This window comes from Pseudopipra pipra, chromosome 5 (genome assembly GCF_036250125.1).
Source record: "Pseudopipra pipra isolate bDixPip1 chromosome 5, bDixPip1.hap1, whole genome shotgun sequence".
NCBI lineage: Eukaryota > Metazoa > Chordata > Aves > Passeriformes > Pipridae > Pseudopipra > Pseudopipra pipra.
In genome coordinates, this window is record NC_087553.1 from 40,798,941 (window position 1) to 40,823,045 (window position 24,105).

The following is a 24,105-nucleotide window of genomic DNA, read 5'->3' on the forward strand; positions in this document are numbered from 1 at the left end:
GTGTCACTTATGGTATAGTGACCATGGCAGTGCTGGGTTAACAGTTGTAATGGAGATCTTAGAGGTCTTTTCCATGATTCTATGATTCTTCTACACAAAACCACAGGGTACAGCAGAGATCCTAGCAGTACGTGACATGAAATATGTAAAACTCTACAAATGGAAATGCTGAAAATTATGCTTTACATCGCTGCAATATCACTAAGAACCACTGTTATTCAGAACTAGCCAACCACTGCGGTGATTTCATTGAAATATAATGGTCTTTACAATTGTTCTTCTAAATGCAGGGACTGATCTAACAGAATGATTTTACAAAGTGCTTCGGGTCATTGGAGGCGCAATGGCCTCAACTCAGCTGTACATCCAGCCCACTTACAAGCTCCTGTGTTTTCAGTCGTACCTTTCTTTCTTCAGGTCTTGAGGAACTCTGGATGACTCTTCAGTTACTTGCAATGTTGCTACATGGGATAAGATGCTGTGAGCCTCCTTTCAAAAAAGGCTGCATTTGACTGCTGTGATTTTAGCATTTTAATGACATTTGAATACTTCTCATTATCACTCCAGAGCTCATATGGATTAATGGAATTATTTCAGCATTTTAAACAGATATGCATTATTTGATATTCAAGACTATGCAGATGGAGCATATGAGCCTCTCCTTACAAAATACTCTGTAGTATAATTCATGTAGAGTCTCAGTTGATTTTGCGTCTGCTCCAGGTCTGAGTCCACCTCATGGAAATGAGAAAACTACATGAGTAGTGAGATGGGGTTAGATGAGCAAACCAGTTTTGGAACTGGGAATTGTCAGGGATATTTCTGCTGTCCCTGAATTGGGATGGCAGCTAGCACATCAACGTGGCTCTGCTTGGTGACATCACAGCACTTCAGAAAGTGACCAAGAAATTGCACAATAAAACATCCAGGAGAGATTTTGACTTGGCTATTCTAAAGGTCTGGGTTGCAATGTGGACTATTGCTTTTGTACCGCTGCTGTTATTTATACCACAATAGACATCTTCAATTATATTCCAGCATCCTGCTGTGTCTGCTGCAGTGCAGAATCCCCATGGCTTTGTCAACACGTGAATTAACATTACCAATAGCTTTTGACTTGCTGCAGCACCTCAAGAAGTTGTTAATTATATGCCATTGCTCAGCATTCATTCAGATAACAGAAGTTTGGTACCACTGAAAGCATTTTTGTATCCATGCTTCAGCAGATATAAAAGTTGTATTCTCTGGTGATATTTTTCATACTATCAGTGCATAATTCTTTCTTCAAAATGCACATTTGAAAATTGATTGTTCCATTATGAAGGACTGGAGAAGTAACATAATGTAATAAAACCCTTATCCCAATCACAGAGTAGAAATAATTGTAACAGGCTTAAACTCAGCTGAAGGAACATAACTAATTTCTGTGTAAATGCACATTAAGAGGTAAGATGTTTAGAAGAGTGACTGTTGCAAGAACTTGTCCTATTTTGTGGTGGAAGTCATACGGATTTGGATCAGCCTAGATTTTTCTTTCTCTGAATATTGTCCTGGCATGCAAGTAATGTGGACTTTGGGCCTGGATGATAAGGAGAAAGTCTGGGGTATTCTTTCAAATAAAATATGTCAGAGTCCCCAGAGCTAAGCCAGGATGGAAGGAACATCATTCTAGCCTGAGACGGACACGAACAGTGTCAGAAATGATGCAACAGCTTCTTTCTGCAAAGAGTGACTACAGTATTCATGGAGTATTTACATTAGCCTGTAGGCTAAATATTACTTAAAATACAATTAATGAAGTTTTGGTATTGAAGCATCTGGTGGCTGTAAGGAGCACTGTCAACGTGTGAAAAGCCCTCCTCAGCATCCTTGAGGAGGTACACTTTATCACCTAAACAAGAGCATTTAAACAAAACAGAAAAGTTCCAATAAGCACCTTGAGGGAGACTTACCTTAGGCTAATCTACAGTCTCATTTTAGACTACTGAAAGTTAATTTCCTGATCTGAATCAAACAAAGAACAAGACTCAAGCTCTACAAGATAAAGGTGATTCTCTCCTTATTGCTTGCAATCTCTTTTTCGGAAATTAATAGAAATGTGAAGTGCTATGGAGACATTAAGCTTTAGTGTAATGCATGCAAATATATGAACCTACAGAAAATAATTAAAAGTTATATTTCATTGTCACTCCTGCTCACTGTCTAGAACTTTCAATTAGTACTTTGGATTGTTTGCATTTTTCAGCAAAAACACTAATACAGAAAGATGTCACATCTGTTCTAGCATTCACAGCATCTTTGTGCAATTAAACATGGGATGTATTTTCATTTAATTTGTACAATTGATCATTTTTTCACATAAGAGGAAACAGAAAATATACTACTATTTACAAAAAAAAACACCTGTGACAATTATATGTCAGCCATTGGCAATACTGGGAAATACTTGGCCTTTCTTTTACTAGTGCCTACACCCGGCTGGAAGACATTCTCCTTGCTTACTTGGGCATGGGCAGAAAAGGGCTACGTTTCTCATATTTTCTCTTGTACATGTCAACATTAATTAACTATTTTAAAATAATTTTTATCTCCATGTGGGTGGGGGTTTTTGACAAGGAACTAAAACCCAGTCCTTTTTTCTTTAAGGGATGACCTTAAATGAGCAGGAGGATCCCAGCTTGGCAGATACTACGGTAACTCTTGTCAGTGACATCTGAATGAGGGACTGAGACCAGCAGTCTTTATTCACTTACGTGTGCACTTCGATAAATTCCTACCAAGCAGCTCTTTGGATTTTAAAACAATAGTACTCTGAAGTGATTTTGCAATAGCAGAGAGAAACCTAGACAGAAAATTGCAGCAGTAGCTCTATTAATCAATATTTCCATTACACCAAAGAAAAAATTATCATCTTTTATTTTTTCATAGGAAGTGATTCTTTTGGTTTTGCCATTACATGAACCTAATTGAATTCTGGACAGGATAGCCCATTTTCACTCCTTATCATGTAAAGGGAAACATTGCCAGAAAAGCGCCTGAGCGTACTGGTGGACACCAAGTTGAAGAGGAGGCAGCAATGTGCCCTTGTGGACAAGAAGACAAACAGCCTCCTGGGCTGCATTAGGCAAAGCCCTGCCAGCTGCTCAGGGGAATGATCCTTCGCTTCTGCTCATCCTGGTGAGACACACCTGGAGTCCTGGGTCTAGTCCTGCCTGAGCCACTCAGTGCAAGAGAGACATGGACATACTGGAGCAGGTCCAGTGAAGGGTAATGAGGATGATTATGGCCTTGGAGCATCTGATATATGGAAGTTGAAGGTAAGAGAGTTGCAGTTGTTCCACATGGAGAAAAGGAAGCCTATGAGGGATCTCATCCCTGTGCATAAATACCCAAAGGGGGAGAGGGTGAACAAAGAAGACAAGGTTGGCTCTTCTCAGTGATATACAGTGACAAGGGCAATAGATAAGAATTGAAGTATATCTGAAATAAAGTTGAAAGGTTTGGGGTTTTTTGGGGTTTTGCCTTTTTAATGAGAGTGGTCAAGCACTGAAACAAGTTGCCCAGAGATGTTGTGAGGTCCTACCTTTGGTGATTTCCAAAACTCTACTAGATGCAGCCCTAAGCAACCTGTTCTAGCTGACTGTGCTTTTGGCAGGGGGTTTCCTTCCACAATCCTTGCTTTGCATCAGAAAACTTGTAACAAACAGAAAGAAAAAGGCAAAATAGGAAAAAACCAAACAAACCAAGACAAAATGAGCTTTCCTTATTAACAATCAGCATTTCCAGAATGGCCTGTACGAACACAGTTGTCATTAACATCACAGATTACACAGACCTCCAAAGCTGGGGCCAGACCACCTGATAGATCCAGGAACTTGTTAGGAAATGCTCTGAAGACTTGATGCTCTGCTACGCCCAAGCTCAGCTTGTATTGTCCTTTTTGGGGTCTTCACAGAGAGTTATTCTTGATGTTCCATTCCCAAAGGATTATATACTCCTGGTAAGGAGTTGGTGTTTCATGGCTAGTTTGTAATCTGGATGGATCAGGGAATATCCCATCTCACAGCTCCCCCCAAGACATATATATGAATTTATTAACCATGACCATACACCTATATTTATTAAAGCCCTAAAAGCAACTGAGGCCCCACAGCAGCTTCACACAATCTTACTGTTTCTCCTTCAGCTGCCACTCTTCTGACAGTAACTCATTCCCAAATTCAGGATGCTTCCTCGCTCTGGAAAGATAATCTTTATTGTCAAGTCAGTGCTGTACAGTTGATAAAGCAGCCCTTGCTTTAACTTGTGCATTTCCTATAACTACTGTGCCAACACTACTCTGAGGCTAAAGCAAATTATTTACAAAGTGTGAGATAATATGAAAATATTATTTTCAAAAGTAACTGACAAGACAGTCATAGAGGATGCTACGTCCTTTTGTTACCCATTAATACACATCTTGTGTATTCATGGACTCTGCGGCCATAATGAGATGTAATTTGTTTAAAGACACACCAAAGTTAAACCAAAATAGATACACTAATGCTTGAAACTTAGAAAATTATAAAAACTGATGATTTTTTTCCACCTAGAGAAATTAACAGGATTATGCACAAGGTAGCTCAGAGCAGACTTATGCTCTCGGTTGTTCGCTATAATAGATTTCAGCAGGGAACTGGATCTGAAATTTCAAGGCGAGTGCTCACATCCAGGAAACTACAATTCAGGCAGCAGAGCACTAAAAACTGCAAGTAAAGGTCCATTTTGGCCAGAACAATGCAATGTAACCTCTTTGCTGTTTAAGAAGTAAACTTATTTCTGAAGCTAGAGATGCAAGCCTTGCTAGGGAGGATAGCCACTGAACAAACACTTTTTCCATCCATTAGAGCAACGGTGATGTTCCTGATGGAAAGAAGCCAACAGCCTGTAAATATGTAACCAAACCAGCCCTTGTGTTTATTCCACTCAGCTCGTAGCTGAATTGCATTCTATTGTACCGGTGTAACCAGTAACATCAAACTGTTTCAAAATGAATTTCAGTTATAAGAAAAAAATCAAACCTCAAAGACTTTTCTTCCCATCGACTTTTAAAATTACATTAACTTAGTGAGACAGTTTTTGCTTTGTTAGCTAGAAACAGGGTTTTTTAAAAGGACAATTTATCCATATTCCAGTATTTGTCATATCATATTGGACCTCCACAAAGAGAGGATATGTTTGAAGCCTCAAAAAGCTCATTGCCTGCTTGTACATCCAAAATTATCAGTTCAGTTCTTGATAGATGAGAGCACTCAAGCATGTCAGTTCTATGATATTGTCTGCAGCCTTATATGCTTTGGTTCTTCTAGAAACAGCCCACACATGCTAACAAACACAGAATTGGTCCATAACAAGTACTGAGCAGCTAACTAATGCATATTTAAAAAGAAGTATCTTTTCCTTTTTGAAACTCCTCCAGCCTCAAGATGTTCCAGTCGGTCCTTTCAACTAAGGTTTGTCAGGGGCACTGTGGAGGCACCCATTACCTTCATCAGCTTGACACAGGGATGATATTTAAAGCATCGCTCTATGAATGAGAAAAAGACAGTGTTGTCAAACTGACTTTATTTTTGTTTTAACTAAGATAAACAATGTTTCAGGTGGTATTTTACTCAGCACTGTAAGAGTCATCCTTGACAAGCTGTTCATACAAAAAAATTTGTCACCATATTAGTAAAGTCATTATAATTTTGATGCCTTAAATTCAGGCTGTTTCTGCAAGGAAGAACTTGTAGTTGAAACCAAGTTCTGGCAAAAACAGCAAGTTGTGATGGCAGCTTAAACAGATGGAGCATTAGCATACCCAGGTGGTAGGACAACTTAAGACTGTATTTGTAACTTTGATTCTGAAATTTATACAAGAACTATTTTTCCTTTCCTTTTTTTCCTTAGGTACACATCTAACCCTAAAACTTGTACCCAAGCTGCAGTTTCCTTCAGTGGTGTTTCAGGTACAATGTTTAGGCAGATTAGCACTAAGTTTTATTACATTAAGGCTCCCAGCAAGCACACATAGCCCAGTTTCCATAAACATGAGAATAAAATCACTCTTAAACTGCATCATCTTCAAAAGTTTTTTCAGTGAGTAGATTTTGTTTCAGTTTCATTCTGAAGCTGTTTTTCAGAGAGAGAAATTGCTCCCTGCATTGTAATGGCAGGAGAAATCACTCAGTGAATGAAACTCTTGATTTAGGTGAAATTCAGAAAAGGTGGATTGAAGACACATCCTTATCAGATGAGAAAACTCTGTTGATTTGCCAGGAAAGCCAAGACACCATGTACTTTTGCTGAGAACATTGTAAAGGAATACCAGGGTTTAGCAAACAGTTCTGGGCTCAAAGAGGCTGAGTCAGCATAAGAATGACAAATTCAGATCCTGCTGAGCAAAGGAATCCCTCTGCAGGGGCACAGCAATGCTGACTGTGTGTGAACTAACAGTGCTGAAGTGAACAGGAGGCTCCAAGGAAAAACAGGAGGCTGATGGGCATACTGGCTGCTCTGAGCATCATGGATGAAACCACTGAGGAGCACAGGCTTGTTGAGCTTAAGAAAACAATGCAAAATAGCAAGGAGGGCTGGATGAGCTAGAAAATCACAATCTACTTCAACTCACCAAACCAGTCCTTTTTGGGATGAGACCTCTCTCAAGATCTCCTTCACTGAGAAGGAACAAACTCCTTCAAGAATTGGGTAGCTAATGATAAAACTGTATGGGAAGTGGCGAAACCTGCTCAGGACCGTTGCTGGGAGCAGGCAGTGAGGAGGAGTCAGTCCACAGCCATGTGTCTGCATTGTTTCCCCTGACACCTGGGTCCAATACTTGCCGCTCTGTTTTGTTTTTTTTCATTATCAAGACCCTAAGCAACCATCCTTTACAACTGTCAATACAATGTGATATACATTGTACTATCCTTGGACAGCACATGCTCCTCAGTGAAACAGTAAAGGCATTTAAGAACTTTTTTTGGCCTGGTGCTGGGGCAAGCCATTGGCATCTGGTATGTAAGCAACAGCAGTATTTGATCCTCAAGCAAGCATTGTGCCACAGTCAGTGCAGTGAAGTTATTAAGATGTCGGGCTAGAAAAAAGCCCTGTTCCGACAGCTTGAGGACAAGGATAAAGGCTGCAATTAAAAGCAAACAAACAAAACTACCCCCTCTGCAAGATGGAAAATGTAAAAGTGGTTAAAAGCAGGATAAAACAAGCTTCAGCCAGACATCCAAGCGATGTTACCTCTTACAGCAGTTGCTGAAAAGAACAGCAGTTTGCAAGGATGTGTTTTAGTCAGTGTTCATGCTCACACTGGACCTGAAGGCTTTCTTTCTTCCTCTACTGCTGCCTGGAACAGAAAGCATGCCTCCATCTCCAGTGACTGCAGCTCAGTTACTGCAGTATGGTTGTACAGATCATTCAAAACACTCATCACCTCCTTTTAACACCAAGTACAGACATTTACAGGAACTATCAGATTTTTTGGACTATTTTTTTTTGTTTCTCTCCACACACCTGTATAACAAAATGTATTTAAAATAAAATAATACAATATTTTTACTTTTTTTAGAATCCTATTCCAAATAGTTTATTCTACATCACTGATTTTCCTCCGTTTGGTCAGTCTTTCCAGAATGGAAATCTCAGTTCTGCAGCATCAGAGAATATTACCATTGGAATTGGGGTCTTGTTGGATATTTTGTTAGTTTTATGGTCAAATTGTAAAACAGTACCTGATGCGGTGACTCAGAATAGAAATATAAATTAAAAATGTACCCATCCTTTCTTCTTTAAACTCTAGACCTGAAAAGCAAGCCAGTGTGTTGTTGCCCAAACACCTTAATTTTACAACTTAAGTAGGAAATCAATGCACTCATTCAGAGCGCTGATACATCCATCTGCTCACCAGAATCCAACACCCAGTTTTGTGAAGTCTCTCAGGTTGACAGCCACCATTCCCATTACAGTTGCCTGCTGAAAGCCTGAGAGAAGGGAAATCATTAGCAAGGTAGAAAGAAAATATGGAATTATGCTATGAAATCTGCTTCTTCAGCCACATAACTCAGCTGTTGGGGCCCAGAGTTTACTCCACTCCCTGCAGCAGCACCCAGACATCCAGATCAGAGCACCACCAAACACCTGGCTACAGGAGGAGCATTGCCCTGATGACCACTCACCTGCATAAATTTTGACAAGCTTTACAGTAGAGGAGCGAAGTTCAGAAATTACTTGTAGAGGATTGAAAAGAAACTTTGAAACAAGCCAGTCCTAACAGAAAGCTTCCATATATTGTCTAGAAAAATAAAATTTACAAGATCCATTTCAAGTCCTTTCTTCAAATACCTGCAATTTCTTATCTGTGAAGGAATCTTGCCGGTTTTCCCCTCCAAATTTGGTCGGCATTTGTCAATGAGGTTACAGCGCCATCTCCTGGAACAAAACAACTTGTTGCAACTGCTCCTGAAATTTAATTTTCATTTCACTGCGCTCATAGAACCAACTAACACATTAGATTCTGCCATGACAGTGCGGCAAGGTGCAGTAACTGGATGGCAAAAAAAATGTGATAACCTTTCCTCTTCCTCAGTAGACATACTGCAAACTGTTATAATGAACATTGGGAAAGAATGGAGAGGTTGATTTTAGCTATACCCCAACCTTTCCAGAGGAATCACTTATGTTCTACTTGTAAGATGCAACAGGAGATTAACAACTATAGAACCAGCACTGGGAGTGGATAGGCCTGCTCAAACAAGTCTGGCCATTCCTTGATTCAAATAGAAATGAAAGGGTTTCTGGTCCAAGAGGCACATGTACCTTCTGGTTAGTATAAAACCTGAGGGCCCAAAAGGCTAATACACTACAATGAAATCAAAACACCATCAACAGACTATTTTAGAGTTTTGTTTCACTGCTTTACAAAAACACTGAAAAATTAATAGTAATAAAACTACCTTTACATAAAATATGCCATTGTCAGAATTAATTTTAGCTTTTTAAAAAAATAAAATATTACTTTATGGTTTTATTTTACACTTAGCACTGGAAAAATATCAAAGAATTGTGTTTTTTTTCAGATGGCTGATATAACTTCTACAAATGCAATTCTGATCATCTGGGGGGAACTGTAACTTCAAAAAATTAAAACACTGAAAGACAGAAAAACCTGAAAAACTCACCCATTCTTAGATACACATGTATACATATGCACAGATACTTAGTGGAGATTTTAGTGTGTTAAATTAGCTACTTGAAAGAACAGAACACATTAATCAAAAATTACTAGCAAGCATTTTAATCTTGCACCTGTACGTGATATTAACACTCTCAGGCACTTTGCTACATTCATGGAGCACTCTGAAAACTTTGTTATGTGGCATAAAGCATAAATTCTATCATCTTGAGGTTACTACTGGCATTATCAAGAAGAAATAATAGTTGTTTCCAGGAGTATTAACATTATTTGTGTATTATCCCATTGAGTGGGATAGTACCCCGTGTGCTTGTTACCGCATCCAACTCTACAACTGATTGAACAAAAAATATTTCAGTTACTTAAAACACTTTTCTTTCATTAAAAGGTTTCAGGGTTTGATATATAAGCCTCTTTATGAAAATGTAAAAAGGAAAAATTATAGCTATTTTTATGATCTAAGCAATGTAATACAAGTCTTGGGTACCACGGCTCCCTGTAGAAAAATCACACTGCCTGCAATCACTAAAATTTTATTCATAAACCCCTGTCAAATGGTAACTTGGGGCTACAGGAATACCCTGTACACAACATAGCATCTTGCTTTTGAGCACAAAAATAACCTTCAGCACTGTGCTGTATTTACCAACATACAATAATGTATTTACTGGTACAGCCAGGCAGAAACAGTTGGATTTTTCCTTTAGCAAAGGCCACTGATGAGCAATGCAGACAGACTTCACCACGCATATACTCTTCTTCAGTCACACGATCAAGCAGCTGTAAGAACAGATTTATCAAAGATGCTTCTGATGTTCTCAGATACTGTACTTTTAATAAACCTATTTCCACTACTTTCTCAAATAAATAGCTGGTCTTCAAAATAGAGTGCATTAAACATGACATCTTTGTATTCAAACATACTATTCTGCATGTAGACCTCAGACATTCTCTGTGGCTTCTCTGTTTCTCTAACATCAGCTTTGTCAGAAATGACATCTGGTTTTAGTATGCAAGACTTAATCAAGGCAAGCAAGACTGGTTTTTGTACTGACATAAAGCAAACGAATATTGACAATAAGAGATGTCATCTGTTTCCTATTCTGGAGTGCATGTGTTGGAACATTACTCTTGTAAACAAACAGTACAGAAGCACAGAAACAACATAGTGACAATTAAGACTAACTTTGCAAATAAATATTTAAATCATATTTTTTGTCTTTTCAAAGTACTATCCAGACAGATTGCTCCTTGATGGGTTCCAAGTATTAGCTGCAGTTTACGCTGGCAGGTCACTTTCTGAAAAGAGAGAAGTGGTCTCCTTCAGAGCTGACTGAAACAGTTTGCTAAGGAACTCTGCAAATAAATGTATTTTTTAAAAAAACATAAGCATTCTTCATTTCAAATCATGTTTATTCACTAGACCATGTTAAAATTCAAATAAAGGAGATGAACATAAACTAGATGTTTTCCCACCTTCTCTTTACCACTTCTGAAGGTGGGAGGTAGGAATAACATCTGACTTGATTCGAATCCTGCAGAATGTTTTGGCTGATCCTGGGAACCGTGCATTATGGTCACTTGCTTTACTTCATAAGATGACCTAGCAGCATTTTAAAGGTTCCTTTGTCAGAAATAGATTTAATTTATTGGAATTATTACAGATGTTAACTCTTAGTTTCAGTTATTAATTTCTGCAGTCCTAGTTTCAGCTATTAATTGCTGCCAGAGGAATTTTTTTAAGTTGTATTGAGATGAATTCTCCAGAAGGAGATCTACAGAGCAAGCCAATTTTCAGGATGAACCTTCTCTTGGAATGTAATGGTGCACTTACTAAAATTACAATTAAAAATATACATAAAAAATAAAGAATATTGCATCCTGACAGCATACTGGATAGATCTGCAAATGAGCATAAATACCTGATCTCAAGCAAAACAAAGCTACATCAATTTTATTACCTCTTCCAATGTGAACTGAATGATGGGGTAGACATGACCAGACTTTTTCTACCTCCATTTCACAACAGTGTATTTTGCTCAGCATTCACACTACTCACAGCTATGGGCCCTCACTGCTCGTGTTAAGAAGCACAACTGCGAAATAGCTCCCAGGTTCTTTCTGTAGTACAGAATATACCTTTCTTACATGATGTAGATAAAAGCATATAAAGTCGCATCCATATCGCAATGGCAGCCTTTGGGTTTTTTTAAACAGGTCAGATTCTCTTCAGTAATTCCTGTGTTTCAAAGAGACATTTGTTCTCTCAGCTGGAAGGTCTGATCCCACAGACATACAGGATTTTACCAGGTCTATCCGGCCAGCCATACCAGAATTTGTTTGTTCCTGGTGTGCACTTCAGGACAAAAACCAAAAAATACTTTGATCCAAGAATGTTCGTTATATTCTGCACTTTTCTTCCTGACCTCTGTATATAGAAGTACCTAAGCCTGCCAATGGACCTTTTTTCACACACTTCCATATTTTAAGATATATGGGAAAAAAAACCAAACCAAAACCAGCTTGTTGCCAAATTGTTTTTGCACTCTTTCCAATCACTTTATCAAAGACAACTTGGGTAGCATGTAGAATATTGTGTTGATAAGCTAAACTATGCAGTCTTGGATCAATAAACGCCTAATGACAGGAGTATTAAGAAAAATCAGACCAACAAATATTAACCATTCACCAAACAGCATTAGAATGCAGATTCACCTTTGCATGCGATAGCCTGCCCTGGTCGACCTTTTAGCTTTAAGTTTCCTGAACCAGCCATGTTCAGTCACCCAACAGACCTGAAATAAGTCATTCATAAACAATCAGAAATTTCTACTATTTCAGAAAATTGTTTGTCCTTCCATAGCCCTTGAGGATATCCAACGGTTTCAATCTGAATATGTGTACTCAAACCATTGAAAATGTATTTTCTCCATGGACAAATAACCTCTCTTCAATTTTTTTGTAAAACTCTACACAGAATGACTGAATGCACAAGGCTGAAAGCCACTCAAATTCATATTCAGAAATCAAATACCAACACCACTACAAAATTACACAATTGTGGGTTTTTTATGTTAAAAAGTTTAGAGGGAAGAAGAACTGGGGAAAAAAAATTGTCATCCTCCCAGAAAATGACCTGCAACTAAGGTCACTGCTGGAACACTGTATAACCTGCCATGTCAAACAACTTGTTGATCTTTCATATAGGCTGCTCGGAGATACAAATATTCTACCATTTTATTAGAGCTGAATTCAACCCACTTGATATGCACAAATTGGTACCATGTGAGAAACAGCATAGAGTTTCATATTTCACTTTGGCTGCCCCCTGCCAAGGTACTAAAATCAACCATCTCTGTCCATGTGCATCTTCAATTCCACACTTCAACTTTGATGATGAGATGGTTTTTGTAAACAAGTCAGTATTCAAACCAGAGTCATGGGTTTTCAACCCACGGTGCTAGGAAAAATAAGAACTCAGTCACTTTGATATAGTGTCCTCCTAATACTCATTTGATCATCTTTGTATTGGAAAAAAAATATGGTAAAGTTGTTTGAAAAGGAATTGATGACAGGAAATCCAATTTCTTTTTTTAAAACATTGGTCAATTTTTACCCTTCTGTCACATGTGGCTGACATTTCAAAATTGCCATCTGCATGAAGATCAGTAGCTGTGGAGGGAAAAGAATCAAAGTAGCTCTTCCCATACATTCCATCAGTAGGCAGAACTCAACTGTTACTACTTGAAACACCTTACTGGCAAGCTGGTCTAGACCTTTAGATCATTTGATGCAGTTGTGAGCATTAAGAAATCGAGGGGCAAGAGAAAAATTTACATGAAGCCACATTCCATAGAATTCTGTGCATGTGACGCATTGTTCTATTTTCTCCTTAGATATGTTAGGTATTTTCACTGCAGAGAGGAGTGCTTGAACTACGAACTTCCTCAAAAATAGCACTCAGTTGCATGTAAGCATGGCATCTCTGCATGAAATCCCTCTGTAAAATGAATACTACATAGAATTAATGAAAGAACTGCCTTGCGCAATGGAAATGTCAGGAGACAAAACTGAACCTTCCAGTAAATAACCTTAGTAAGGACTGAAGAAAAAAGTCTTCTAGAAGACTTGAGATTACAACATCAAGAATCTCCAGAAAGGGGGGCACCTAAAGTAACAGTAATCAGATGATCAGGAGTCCAATACTTGTTCAGTCAAACAGAAAAAAGGCTGGAGGTTGAATGGAAACTACATGTAAAAAGTCATATAGGACCAGGTATTTTTAATCTATTAAAAGAACGGTGGGAAAGAGTGACTTCCAAACATCTTCTGCTACAGGAACATCTTTACTGCACTGAATCAAGTGACACAGCTTATTTCCTAAAGGCTTTAGCAGGTGTATTAAACTGACTCATAACTGTCAGGTCAGAGAAATCCACATAAGAAGAGAAATAATTTTTTCATAATAAAAGAAAAAAATAGTGACAATATAATAAAAAACAATTTTAACTCCTTCAGAATAAAAGTATTTTCAGAATTACTATGTGCTTTTATCAAAATACGTCCTTTTTTTTTAAGAGGCAGCAGGGAATAGAAATTACCCCTTAAGTTCTGGGATCACAGGTCACCACTTGCCAATTACATTTTTCTTTTCCTTCTGTATTTCCCATTCTTCAAAAATATGATCAAAGACAAATATAAAGAGAATTATTTTAAATTAAAATATTCTCACTGTAAGATTCCATTTTCTCTTTCTCAGCACTATATTTTAGGTAACATCTGTCTTCCAGATGGTGTTCATGTTGTTCTCAGAAAGCTCTTATTTCTTCTGTGGTTCAGGGTTATGTCCTAAACCACAACACACAGATGAACATCAGCTGAAACTCTTTGTTTGTTTTGGGGGATTGATGACCTTTCTGAAGGAAGTTTTCTCCTCATCAAAGGTTATGTGGAAATATTAAAGCCTTGTGGAGTGGAAACAAATCTAAAGAAGTCTAACTCCCTACCAAGACAAAATTGCCTAATTCTCACAAAAGCTCCATTTGCAGAAAGCTTCCCTGCTTCACCAACAGTGGCTGTGGAAGATTAATTTACTTCATTATTCTCAAGAACTCCGATTTCCTTCTCCTTCCCTGAACTCAGACACAATGAAAAATTATAAATGGATATGGATGCAAAAAGGTCGGGTTTACTGCAAGAGCTATAACTCTACACTGAAGAGCTCTTCCAGGGCAGGGAGCAAAGCTTGCTGCCAGAATCTCTGCCTCCTCATGTTCAATAGTACACCAAGCAAATCTTCCCACCTCACAACAAGAAGGAAACAAGGGAAAAAAAAAAGTAATAAACTGACTAGTATTTTTCATTTCTCCAAAATTAATTTTAAGAACAGCAACCACAACAAAAGTACACTTTATCTGAAGTTTAGAGCAATAGGGAAATAAAACCCAGAGGCTGCAGGCTTAACTGTTTGGTATTTGGCAGAAACAGGTGTCATTTCAGTCAGAATGATGAGGATTCACAAAACAAAAACAACACACACACACACACTTCCAAGGTCACATGTACTTTGCTTTTAAAGCCACCTAAAGTAGAGGCGAGGAAGGGGAAGTACCAGTAAATATGAGAACAGTTGCTAAATCCCTACTACTGAGCAGTCCGCCAGATCAGGGTGAACTTGTTCCTATCCTCATTATTGAGAATATCTGTTAAGGTAAATACAATAGGAGCAGATATGGACTTTTAATTCATATTTTTAATTTGAGTTGATGGAATGTCAAAATAATCCTTCACCTGAGAGAAGCAATGCTGCTTACGTGCATATGTACTGCTTTGTTCACCTCATAAAAATACAACTGGAAGCAGTTCAGCTCTTTTTATTTTGTAGACTGCTATATTAGATGCAATATTTTGAAGGAAAATCATATAAAAAATAAATTTACATGTTTGAAATGCAGCATTCTTGAAGTACTGATAGTTTTCAATTTATAATTTTAGAAAAAAAAACTCCCTTGTAAGGATGGCAAGTTTTGAGATACAAAAATATTTAAAGCCTAGAATCTGCAATGCAAGGACTGGCCAACCATTTCTATGTTATGTGCAACCTTATTAATTGGTCTCAATTGTCTATGTGCAAAGTGATGAAAAATACTAGTTCTAATCATACCAAACATCTTAAGAGCAGCCTTTCAGAATTCTGGTTTTGTTTTAGTTAGAGAAATGTAGTATTTCCTGACATCATCCTTAATAGAATTACCTGAACCTAATTGCTCTAAAAGCATAAATACACCAGATTTATACAAATACTTGGACATACAGTGAGGAAAACCAAAGAAACCTTTCAATCAAGTGATCCAATGAAAGTCATCAGAATTCAACACCTAACATGGTTACATTTTGTTACACTAATAAAAAAATTCAGTAATTATGATGCAATTACAACTTTTATGAGTCTGTCTTCCTGAATCACCAAAATAACCAACTGCTACTTGGAGACAATCACACTGTTGGAATTTCTGCAATTTACGGGGAAGACTTAATTCTTATGTTCCCACATTATTCATCAGTGGTCAAAGTGAAAATTACTCTTTTGCAAGAAAGCATTCACTATGTAATATAGCTCAACCTTCTCTTCTGTCCTTAAGCTTGCTCCACTGCAACATACTGTAAAACAAAGTGAAGATGATTTGCATCCACCACATTGAGTGTTGTGTTATGTTATGGTAGTAATGCACACACAAATCTCTCAGCTACGAATATTCTGTTCACTTACCATTGTCACCTACTCCATTTTCCTATTTTAGCCTCACATTTCACGTTTATCATACCATTCTCACATCTAGATTTAGGTCTATAAAACATTTTAATGTACTCTGAAAACTTAACATAAAAAGTTCTAAGATTAGTTGACAACTAATTAGCACAATGGATTTTTAATTAGAAGGCCTGTGTATTGCTGTAATTGAAGTAGATGAATTATACAGTAAGATAAAATGCACCTAATTCACAGTGCTTTTTCTACCATATGGTTTCTGTCTAGTCATCCCACTCCTTTTCATGACATTTAGATATGTTGGTATGTTTAATCTCATTTATTACTACTTCTAGAAGACAATTGTTACATTAGTATGAAGACTTTGGAGACAGAGAAAGCTACATTTTCAAAAATTTCTACAGCATTAGAATTGTTACTATTCAATGAGTTCACAGACTTCTTTGTTCAGGTCCTTCTATTAAGGTAAAATGTACCAATATCTCCTCTGCTTTTCCCAAGCTGCAAGCACGTAAGGTGAAGATTTTGCCCCCAAGCCCCAACGCTCACAGGAAACTGTCTCTGAGGTCATAAGAATGTACGCTTATTTAGTCATGTAGCAGCTTATGCCACATACCCACATAACAGGTTTCCAAAATATCAAACTAGCTAAAAAATACCAGTTAAGAAAAATCAAATTCAGATCTGATTTAGAGGGAAAGAAACCAAAACAACTAAGTAGTTGCATTTAACAAGTAATGGTAAGTCTCAATTTGAGGCAGTGGCTCCCCTCTTTTTTTGTTATTGAATTCCTAATCCTAGTTCATTGCAGGACTGCCAGCTATCCACTTCTGGTCCACTTCTAAATTACCTCAGCATATTCACAGAAGAACTTTTTCTTCTGTTGGCTTTTTATCTCTCTCCAGTCTTTTGACCATTCCCTGCTTCCTGTCTCACCAAAATACTGTATGACACTTGCAGCATTGTAACCCACTGGTGGTCCCACGTGCCAGAAAACATTCCAACAGGAACTAAATGATGGTCTGGCAATACTTGTCTAGGTAGCACCATATACTAGTGCCTTAACAAAAGCTGTTGGATAAAGAACAGGAGATAGAATCCACTAAAGAAACTTCCTTCATACTTTTATAACAAAAGCAAAGTTGAATCCAGAGTTCAGGAGCCACTGAGTAGCTATTGTTTTCTCTGCTCATTTTACCTCCACCTCATCCTATTTCCCTCCAATCCTACAGTTTGTCCATCTCAATTCCAGTGGATCCAGTCTTTGGGAATGAAAACCCATGAAAACTGCAGAAATCATCATGTTTACTGTAAGAATATCTGCAGGGTCATGCTACTGGCATTTAAAAAAGCCAGATTAAGATAACAAACCTTAATTCATCCCTTCCGGTATGAATGGCCTGTACGTCAAAATACCTGAAAACTGCACTGATACAGTAGAACTTATTTTAACTTGCATTACGAATAAACTGCACATGCTGTTTTACAGACAATATATATTTGTAAACTTGCTCATGCAAAATTAGTGTGCACAACAGGGATATTGGTTTTCTAATCCCCACATCTGTAAAAATGACATTAGTGTCTGATTTTTTTGAACTGTGCCCAAACCATCTTTTTAATATAATAAATCTTACACATAATTCATCTGTCAGCCAAACCAATTTATGAAGCTGAAACAAAAAAGAATAAAAAGTTATACAAAAAACATGGTGCACCTGGACACTTGATTCCCACCTCCCCCCATTTTTGTTTACAAGTAGAAAGAGTGAACAAAAGAAAAAAATCATGGTCACAAAATTTTGACATTTTAATCCTAAACATTACAGGGCAAATGGATGTTGGAACCTATTTCCATACACCATGCGTCAACTTTTTAATTCCCAAATGTGGTCAAATCCACTAAAACAGAGTGGTTAACAAATTCTGGATTATGGAAATACATTTCTGGAATAATGCTAGAAAAGCAATTATGGGAAAAGCCAACTGTCTCCATAAAGGTAAATAAAGTGGAACAATGTGTAATTATATGCTTTTTCTGTTTCTTACTCATAATCTGTCAATTCAGTGCATCATATGGTTCAACATAATGGTCCCCATTTTGGACAAACATCTAACTAGTGTCCATTGATTCCAAGTTAGTGGATGATGAATCTTTTTGGATACTTTCAAAGATGGCTGCCAACTCAGGGTTAGAGCTTATCTGTGACTGAAATTCACTCATTAATGGACTCTTCTCTGCTTCTGGAATGGTTAGAAGCGCTGCTACAGCCCTCATAGCAGATCGTTTTAGTTCATCTTGCTTTTCAAACTCCTGTTTCACCGAGTTTGCCTTTACCTAGGGAAAAAATGAAAATACGTTTGAAACTTTACTAAACTTCCACCTATACCCACCTTAAAAAAATGTATGTTACAAAAACCTATTTCCTTCCATACTACCACTTTGCACAGCTTTCAAAATGACCTAAGCTCTTAGAAAAAACCAACCAAACAAAAAATACCCCTAAACATCTTTCTAGCAGAACTGTTTACAAATAGACTGAAGCTTCAATACTGCAAGGTAAGTAGAAAAAGGCTGTAAACTACCAAGTCAATCACCAAATCAAAGCAATTACAGCAGCCAACCTTTACCTAGTAAGGTCGGTAAATGACATTAAACTGCTATTATCACACTACTCCAGGCTTCCAGAGAATAGAACTTATTAAAAAGTTGACCTTAGAGTAAGTGCTTAACCTTCTGTTACCATTTTCAAAGATGTTTCAGTGATACAAACATAAATTATCTTTAAAGGCAGTCAATTTTCTTGATGTGAAATATAGAAGACTACAACAATGGAAAAGCAAGGTAAATGGCATTAAATGACTGTCACAGCACACAGGTGGATCAAGATGAGCAGGAATGGAAGATCCAATAATCTTGTAATATAAATGAGGAGGCAGGATAAACAATAAAAACCCCACGAAACCAGGACTACTTTACACTGCCTTCATCACCCAAATGCTTGTCTGAAACAACGTAACCATCAGATGCCAGAAAAACTCTGTCTTCTAGTTTCACTATTTATAATAACATGAGATTTACATGTTACCCAAGTGGCAGCTAAATTTTTAAGGAACAAAAGAAAGGACAGCAAAGAAACAGAGAATTTTTAAAAAGAAGCTAACAAGGCTATCCCTTGATTTGTAATTTAAATAAATTTAACACATGTATAAAGGCACACTTACTTATATTATTCTGCCTACTCCAGCTTATCAATCATAACTCAGAAAATGCTGCAGCAGTACTGAAGTATTCTTTAAACACAAGTTCGTTTGTATTTCTATAAGACAACACAAAGTAACTAACTTAAATGAATTCAAGTACCTTAGTTGTACATGTAGCACGCAAAGGTTCCACGAGCCTATCCAATCTCTGCAGCACCGCGCTTGGACAAAGGGTAGACAGTCTCACCAACATTAAAAAGGTTAGCATCTAGGTTGAGGAAAAAAAACCAATACAACTATTAGTCATGCCTAGCATATATATAGAGATATATTTCCTACAATGCTGTGTAACCTTTCAAACAGTCACACTTCAATGAAATTGGCAAACGTAGTGAAGTACTTAAGCATATGAAAAAATATTTTTACCATGTCAGTTTATTCACTATTTAAAATATTTTGACATAGTCAATGCTTTCACAGAGAAAAATGACAGCTAACCTTAATATCATAGTGATCCTTCAGGCCATCTTCAACGTGGTTTAAGAATTCAAATATATCTAGTCTATCCAAACAGCTATCCAATAGAGTATACATGCACTCGAAAGCCGCTTTCCTTATGTCCAAGCCATCATCAACTGTATGCTTAAATGGTCCCATTTCCACCTGTCAGCAAACAGAAACACCAAAGTTAAATAACACATTTTTTAAAAAAATCTATCTACTTACATATATTTAGCACTGTTTTTCTTAGTTAACATACCTCTCTGATTAGTTCCTTTCTGACTTTTGTTTCATTGTAAAGATGAGGAAGCACAGTATCTAAGAGGTCCCTTATCAAAGATGGTTTATTGTGGGCAGCTGAGTTAAACGTCACTAGAGCTACTCTCCTGACATTGAGATCTGGGTCCTCCAATGTTTTCAGAAAATCACCTGCAATCATACAGAATTAAATAACCTATGATGATCCTTTTAATCTGCAACTTTAAAAATACCTTTGCTTAGTTTTAACCTTTCAAAAAGACATAGTTAGTGCAGGAGTTATTTTAGTGTAACAGACACCTGCTATTTCAGCATGATTATACAAATAAAACCATACTCATATGAAAAGTATTAATTTAATTATATACAGTAGTTTGTATAATAAAACAGCAGTTTCATTATGGTCATCAAAATAAATGGCCATCACAACGATATTTCAACTTGTTTTCTAAAGATACAGTATGTAAATTAATGAAAATTATGTTTAACCTTTGCTTTTATTCATTAAATTCTCTCAGAATATGCATTAGAAAACCAATATCAATTCTGCAGTTCACAAAATTGAGAACACCTCTCAAGGAAACTATCGACATAGTTTTTTAACCCCTAAATTGGCATATACTGAGAATACCTAAATTACCATAAAATAAGGCTACTCAGTATATATTAACATAGCAACACTCTCATCCAACTCTACCCTCAGGCATTTTTAAATTAGATTTTCTATACTTCTATAATACAGCTTTGTTAAAATAAATACCTGCATGAATATATCTTATTTTTCCCACAATGTTTGTGAAGTTTTACTAGCTAACTCCGTGAGGAGTGAAATTTTTCAAATGAGAAAACCAACAAAGCGACTTCTACACACACAAAAGACACTGGGGTAACAAAACTCAAGATGACTAAGATTTTTTAAGTACTAGATAACAATAGTTTTTTTACTGAATAATCAATAAATATTTGCAGAAACCAAAGGGGTAAGGCAGCTTCAGTGGGAGGGGAAAATACCTAAAGCAATTCTTGAATGTATTATTAAAAAAAAAAAAGTAAGCTTAGTGATGAATATAACACATAGGAATTGACTTCATTCACCCATAAATAGAAACCCTGCTCCCCACAAAACTTCATGCTTTTGAAGATAAATCTTTTTCCCCGTTAGGCTTAGTAGTATAGATAATTTTTTACCTATCTTTAAACCTGTAACTACTCAAGTATAAAACATTCACCATAGCATATTAAACAAATCTTTGTAATACAAATGAAAAAGGTTCAAAAAGCCACAGCATTGCAAGGCTCTTTATCATACCCATGTTACACTGAAAGCTCTGATTACCTTATCCCTGTAAAAATATACACAGTTCCAAATGCTTTCAGATCACAAGCATTACAAAATCATAACAACCTATATTTACAATTCAAAACCTGGTAACACTCTGAATTCACGTATGCATATTTTAAGTGACTGAATGTTAAATACTTCCAAGACCACACTTCTGGGTAAAGATAGTACACCTTACTACATCAAACTGATTTAATTTGTCAAAAACATGAGAAAGGAAATCAGTTTTTTGGTTCCCTCTCCTAAAAGTCCTAGCTTTTTGAATTGCTCATCACAGCTTCAATACACAGAATTTTTAATCAAACATTTTTTACTGCTCAGAATTCAAACAAACAAGTATTAATAGAAATAACTGGCTATTGCAGAAACATCTTGGAACTCTTCCAACAGTTATTATTAGCAGCTAATCCTAGTATCTGCAAAATACTTACTTCTGATAACACAAAGAACAAATTTTAAATGTCATTCTACTGCCTGGAAACAAAAAAGCTGTCAGTAAAAGTAAAGAACTCACCTATGCAGTTCTTCAAGAGCGGGTCTATGGGTTGTGGATGATCAGAAATAGTGAACTTAACAGCAGTAACCACTGAACTTCGAGCGTATGAGGACCCTAATACAAAACAAAAGTGTGAATACACAAGATTAAAACAGAACAACTACAGAATCTAAATTATGCTCAGTGCCATTCATTCTTTTTAAACTTCTAATACTCTTAAGAACACCAAACAAGAAAGGTTATTGATTACTAGAAATGCAATATGTAACTCAAGTAAATCTATGGAGAAAACATTTCAAACATGGGGAAAATACTGTAAGACACAATAAGCATGTTCAAATGTCAGCCTAGAAAAAAAAACACCTCTCTCCTTAAAAGTAGAAGCACGTAAAGCAAACATGTGAATACAGTTCTTGATACGAAACTGATTAGTGAATTATGCACAATGATCCATCCTAATCCTCAAAAATTTCAGAATCCTTATCTGAAAAATAGGAATACACTAAATAATTTACACCAAAATGTCAACATGTTGCAACTGGCTTTTTAATTTGTCCCTTTGTCATTCATGCTCCTTTGAATTACCATAGCTGAAAGCAGAACACAGAAGTAACTCTTTTTATGTATGACTAGCAACTTCTAGTAAAAATGGAACCACCTAAGATTCCATTGTTGGGTGGGGAGGAGCAAAACTTCAAGAGTTATCACAAAATTTAAGCACATCATTTGCAAACTAGATCCATTTATTAACAGATAGCACAAAGCCATTTGCCTTAAAGCCACAAAACGTACATGCACTACTACTACTCACCTGATGCCAAGTATCCCTTGAGTCGCGGAAGCAGAGTCTCTGGGTCTATTAATGTAAGCTTGCCCAAGCATTCAGCAACAACATTCCTTGTGCCCTCTTCTGCACATTCACAGTGTTTCAGGAGTAAGGCCCAGATGTTCTCAACATATGGTTTGAGACCAATCACTGATGCAGAGCTAATTATTTCTTTCAGGGAATGAAGAAGAAGGTATTGCCTCTTAGGTTGACTAGTTATTTCTTGTAGGACAAATGGCAGATACTCAGGAAGATTGCCAACACTAATGCTGCCTAAGGCATAAGATGCCGCCGATTTTACCTCTTCACTAGGAGAAGAGAATGCTTCTAATATCACAGACTTCAGCTCAATTTGTCCACTTAAGTCAATGTGATGCCCAACTTCCCCAAGAGAAAGCAAAGCCAAAAGACGAATGGAATCTGTGGACCTTGAGTTCTTAACATCTTGAATGAACTGACCTACAACAGCTGGTCCTTCCTTAGGGCAGGCTCGAGTAAGGGCAGCAACACATTTGGCAATGGAATAGTAAGACTGCTTATGAGTAAGTGCCGTACTCTGTGAGTACACTGGACCCGTTAACATGCGCAGTAAATCCATATAGCCTAAACTATTTGTACCAGTCACAACCAAAGCTTGGAAAAATTCTAGCATGGCACTAAGTGCTCCACCCTGAAGTAGAGGTGATCTTACCAGCCCAATAAGTTCATTGAGAATGGAGCCACTAATCTTTGACAGGGAGGAAGGATATACTTTAGCCAGTGTTGTTAGAAAACTGATGGCCATCTGTGATACGTGCATATCACTTTCACTAATCAGAGGTGGAAGCTCATCCAGGACAGCATCAATCATGGCAGCTGTCAAGCTGTCACTGTAATTCTTAATTAAAATATCTAGAGCAGAAAGAGTGCCCAGTTTCAAAGCTCGTTGGTTCTTTCTCAAAAAAGAAGCAAGAATAGGAACTCCTTCCCCAAGAATTGGTCTCAAATCTATCTTCAAAGGAGAACCAGCAATTAATGTCATGGCCTTCACTGTAGTTAACCGAGTGATCTCATTCTTCAGTCTCTCTAGAAAGATCTGAAGTGTACTAGGCAGGTCTGTGCCTAGGCTGTCACCAAGGCTACAAATTATTTGACCCATGCAAGATATTGCCCTTTCTTTGACCTCCTGATCAATGTCAGCAGCCTTTAATCTCTTGATTGTACAAGTAAACAAATCTTTGATGTAAGGAGTAGCATCAAAGGAAGTAGGCTGATCTAATGGACGAATAACCTTCACAAGTTGTTGGGTAACCAAAAGTGCCTCTGATGTTATCTTGTAAAATGGGTCTCCAACGCAAGCTACGACCGGAGGTACCAATGCTTGAACATGAGGATGAAAGACTTGGGGAGAATGATTGCAGAGGATCACATACAAACAGGACAAAGCATCTATCTTCAGATTAGATGAACTTGATTTGTCATTCAGTGAAAAAATTATTCCTGGAAG

The 24,105-nt window shown here is 37.2% G+C and overlaps 1 protein-coding gene across 1 annotated transcript in view; it reads right to left on the bottom strand.

Annotated features, from left to right (window-relative positions):
* Window positions 1-16,296: 16,296 nt before the first annotated feature.
* The window catches only part of CAND1 (cullin associated and neddylation dissociated 1), a 29,492-nt gene continuing 21,683 nt past the window's right edge, over window positions 16,297-24,105 (bottom strand). Inside the window, exons 10-15 of the mRNA XM_064655732.1 lie at window positions 22,605-24,098; window positions 21,812-21,907; window positions 19,957-20,126; window positions 19,695-19,859; window positions 19,357-19,464; window positions 16,297-18,330 (exon numbers count right to left, since the gene is read on the bottom strand). Coding sequence (XP_064511802.1) covers window positions 18,106-18,330; window positions 19,357-19,464; window positions 19,695-19,859; window positions 19,957-20,126; window positions 21,812-21,907; window positions 22,605-24,098 — 2,258 coding nt within the window. The 3' untranslated portion in view covers window positions 16,297-18,105. The remainder of the gene's footprint in view (window positions 18,331-19,356; window positions 19,465-19,694; window positions 19,860-19,956; window positions 20,127-21,811; window positions 21,908-22,604; window positions 24,099-24,105) is intronic.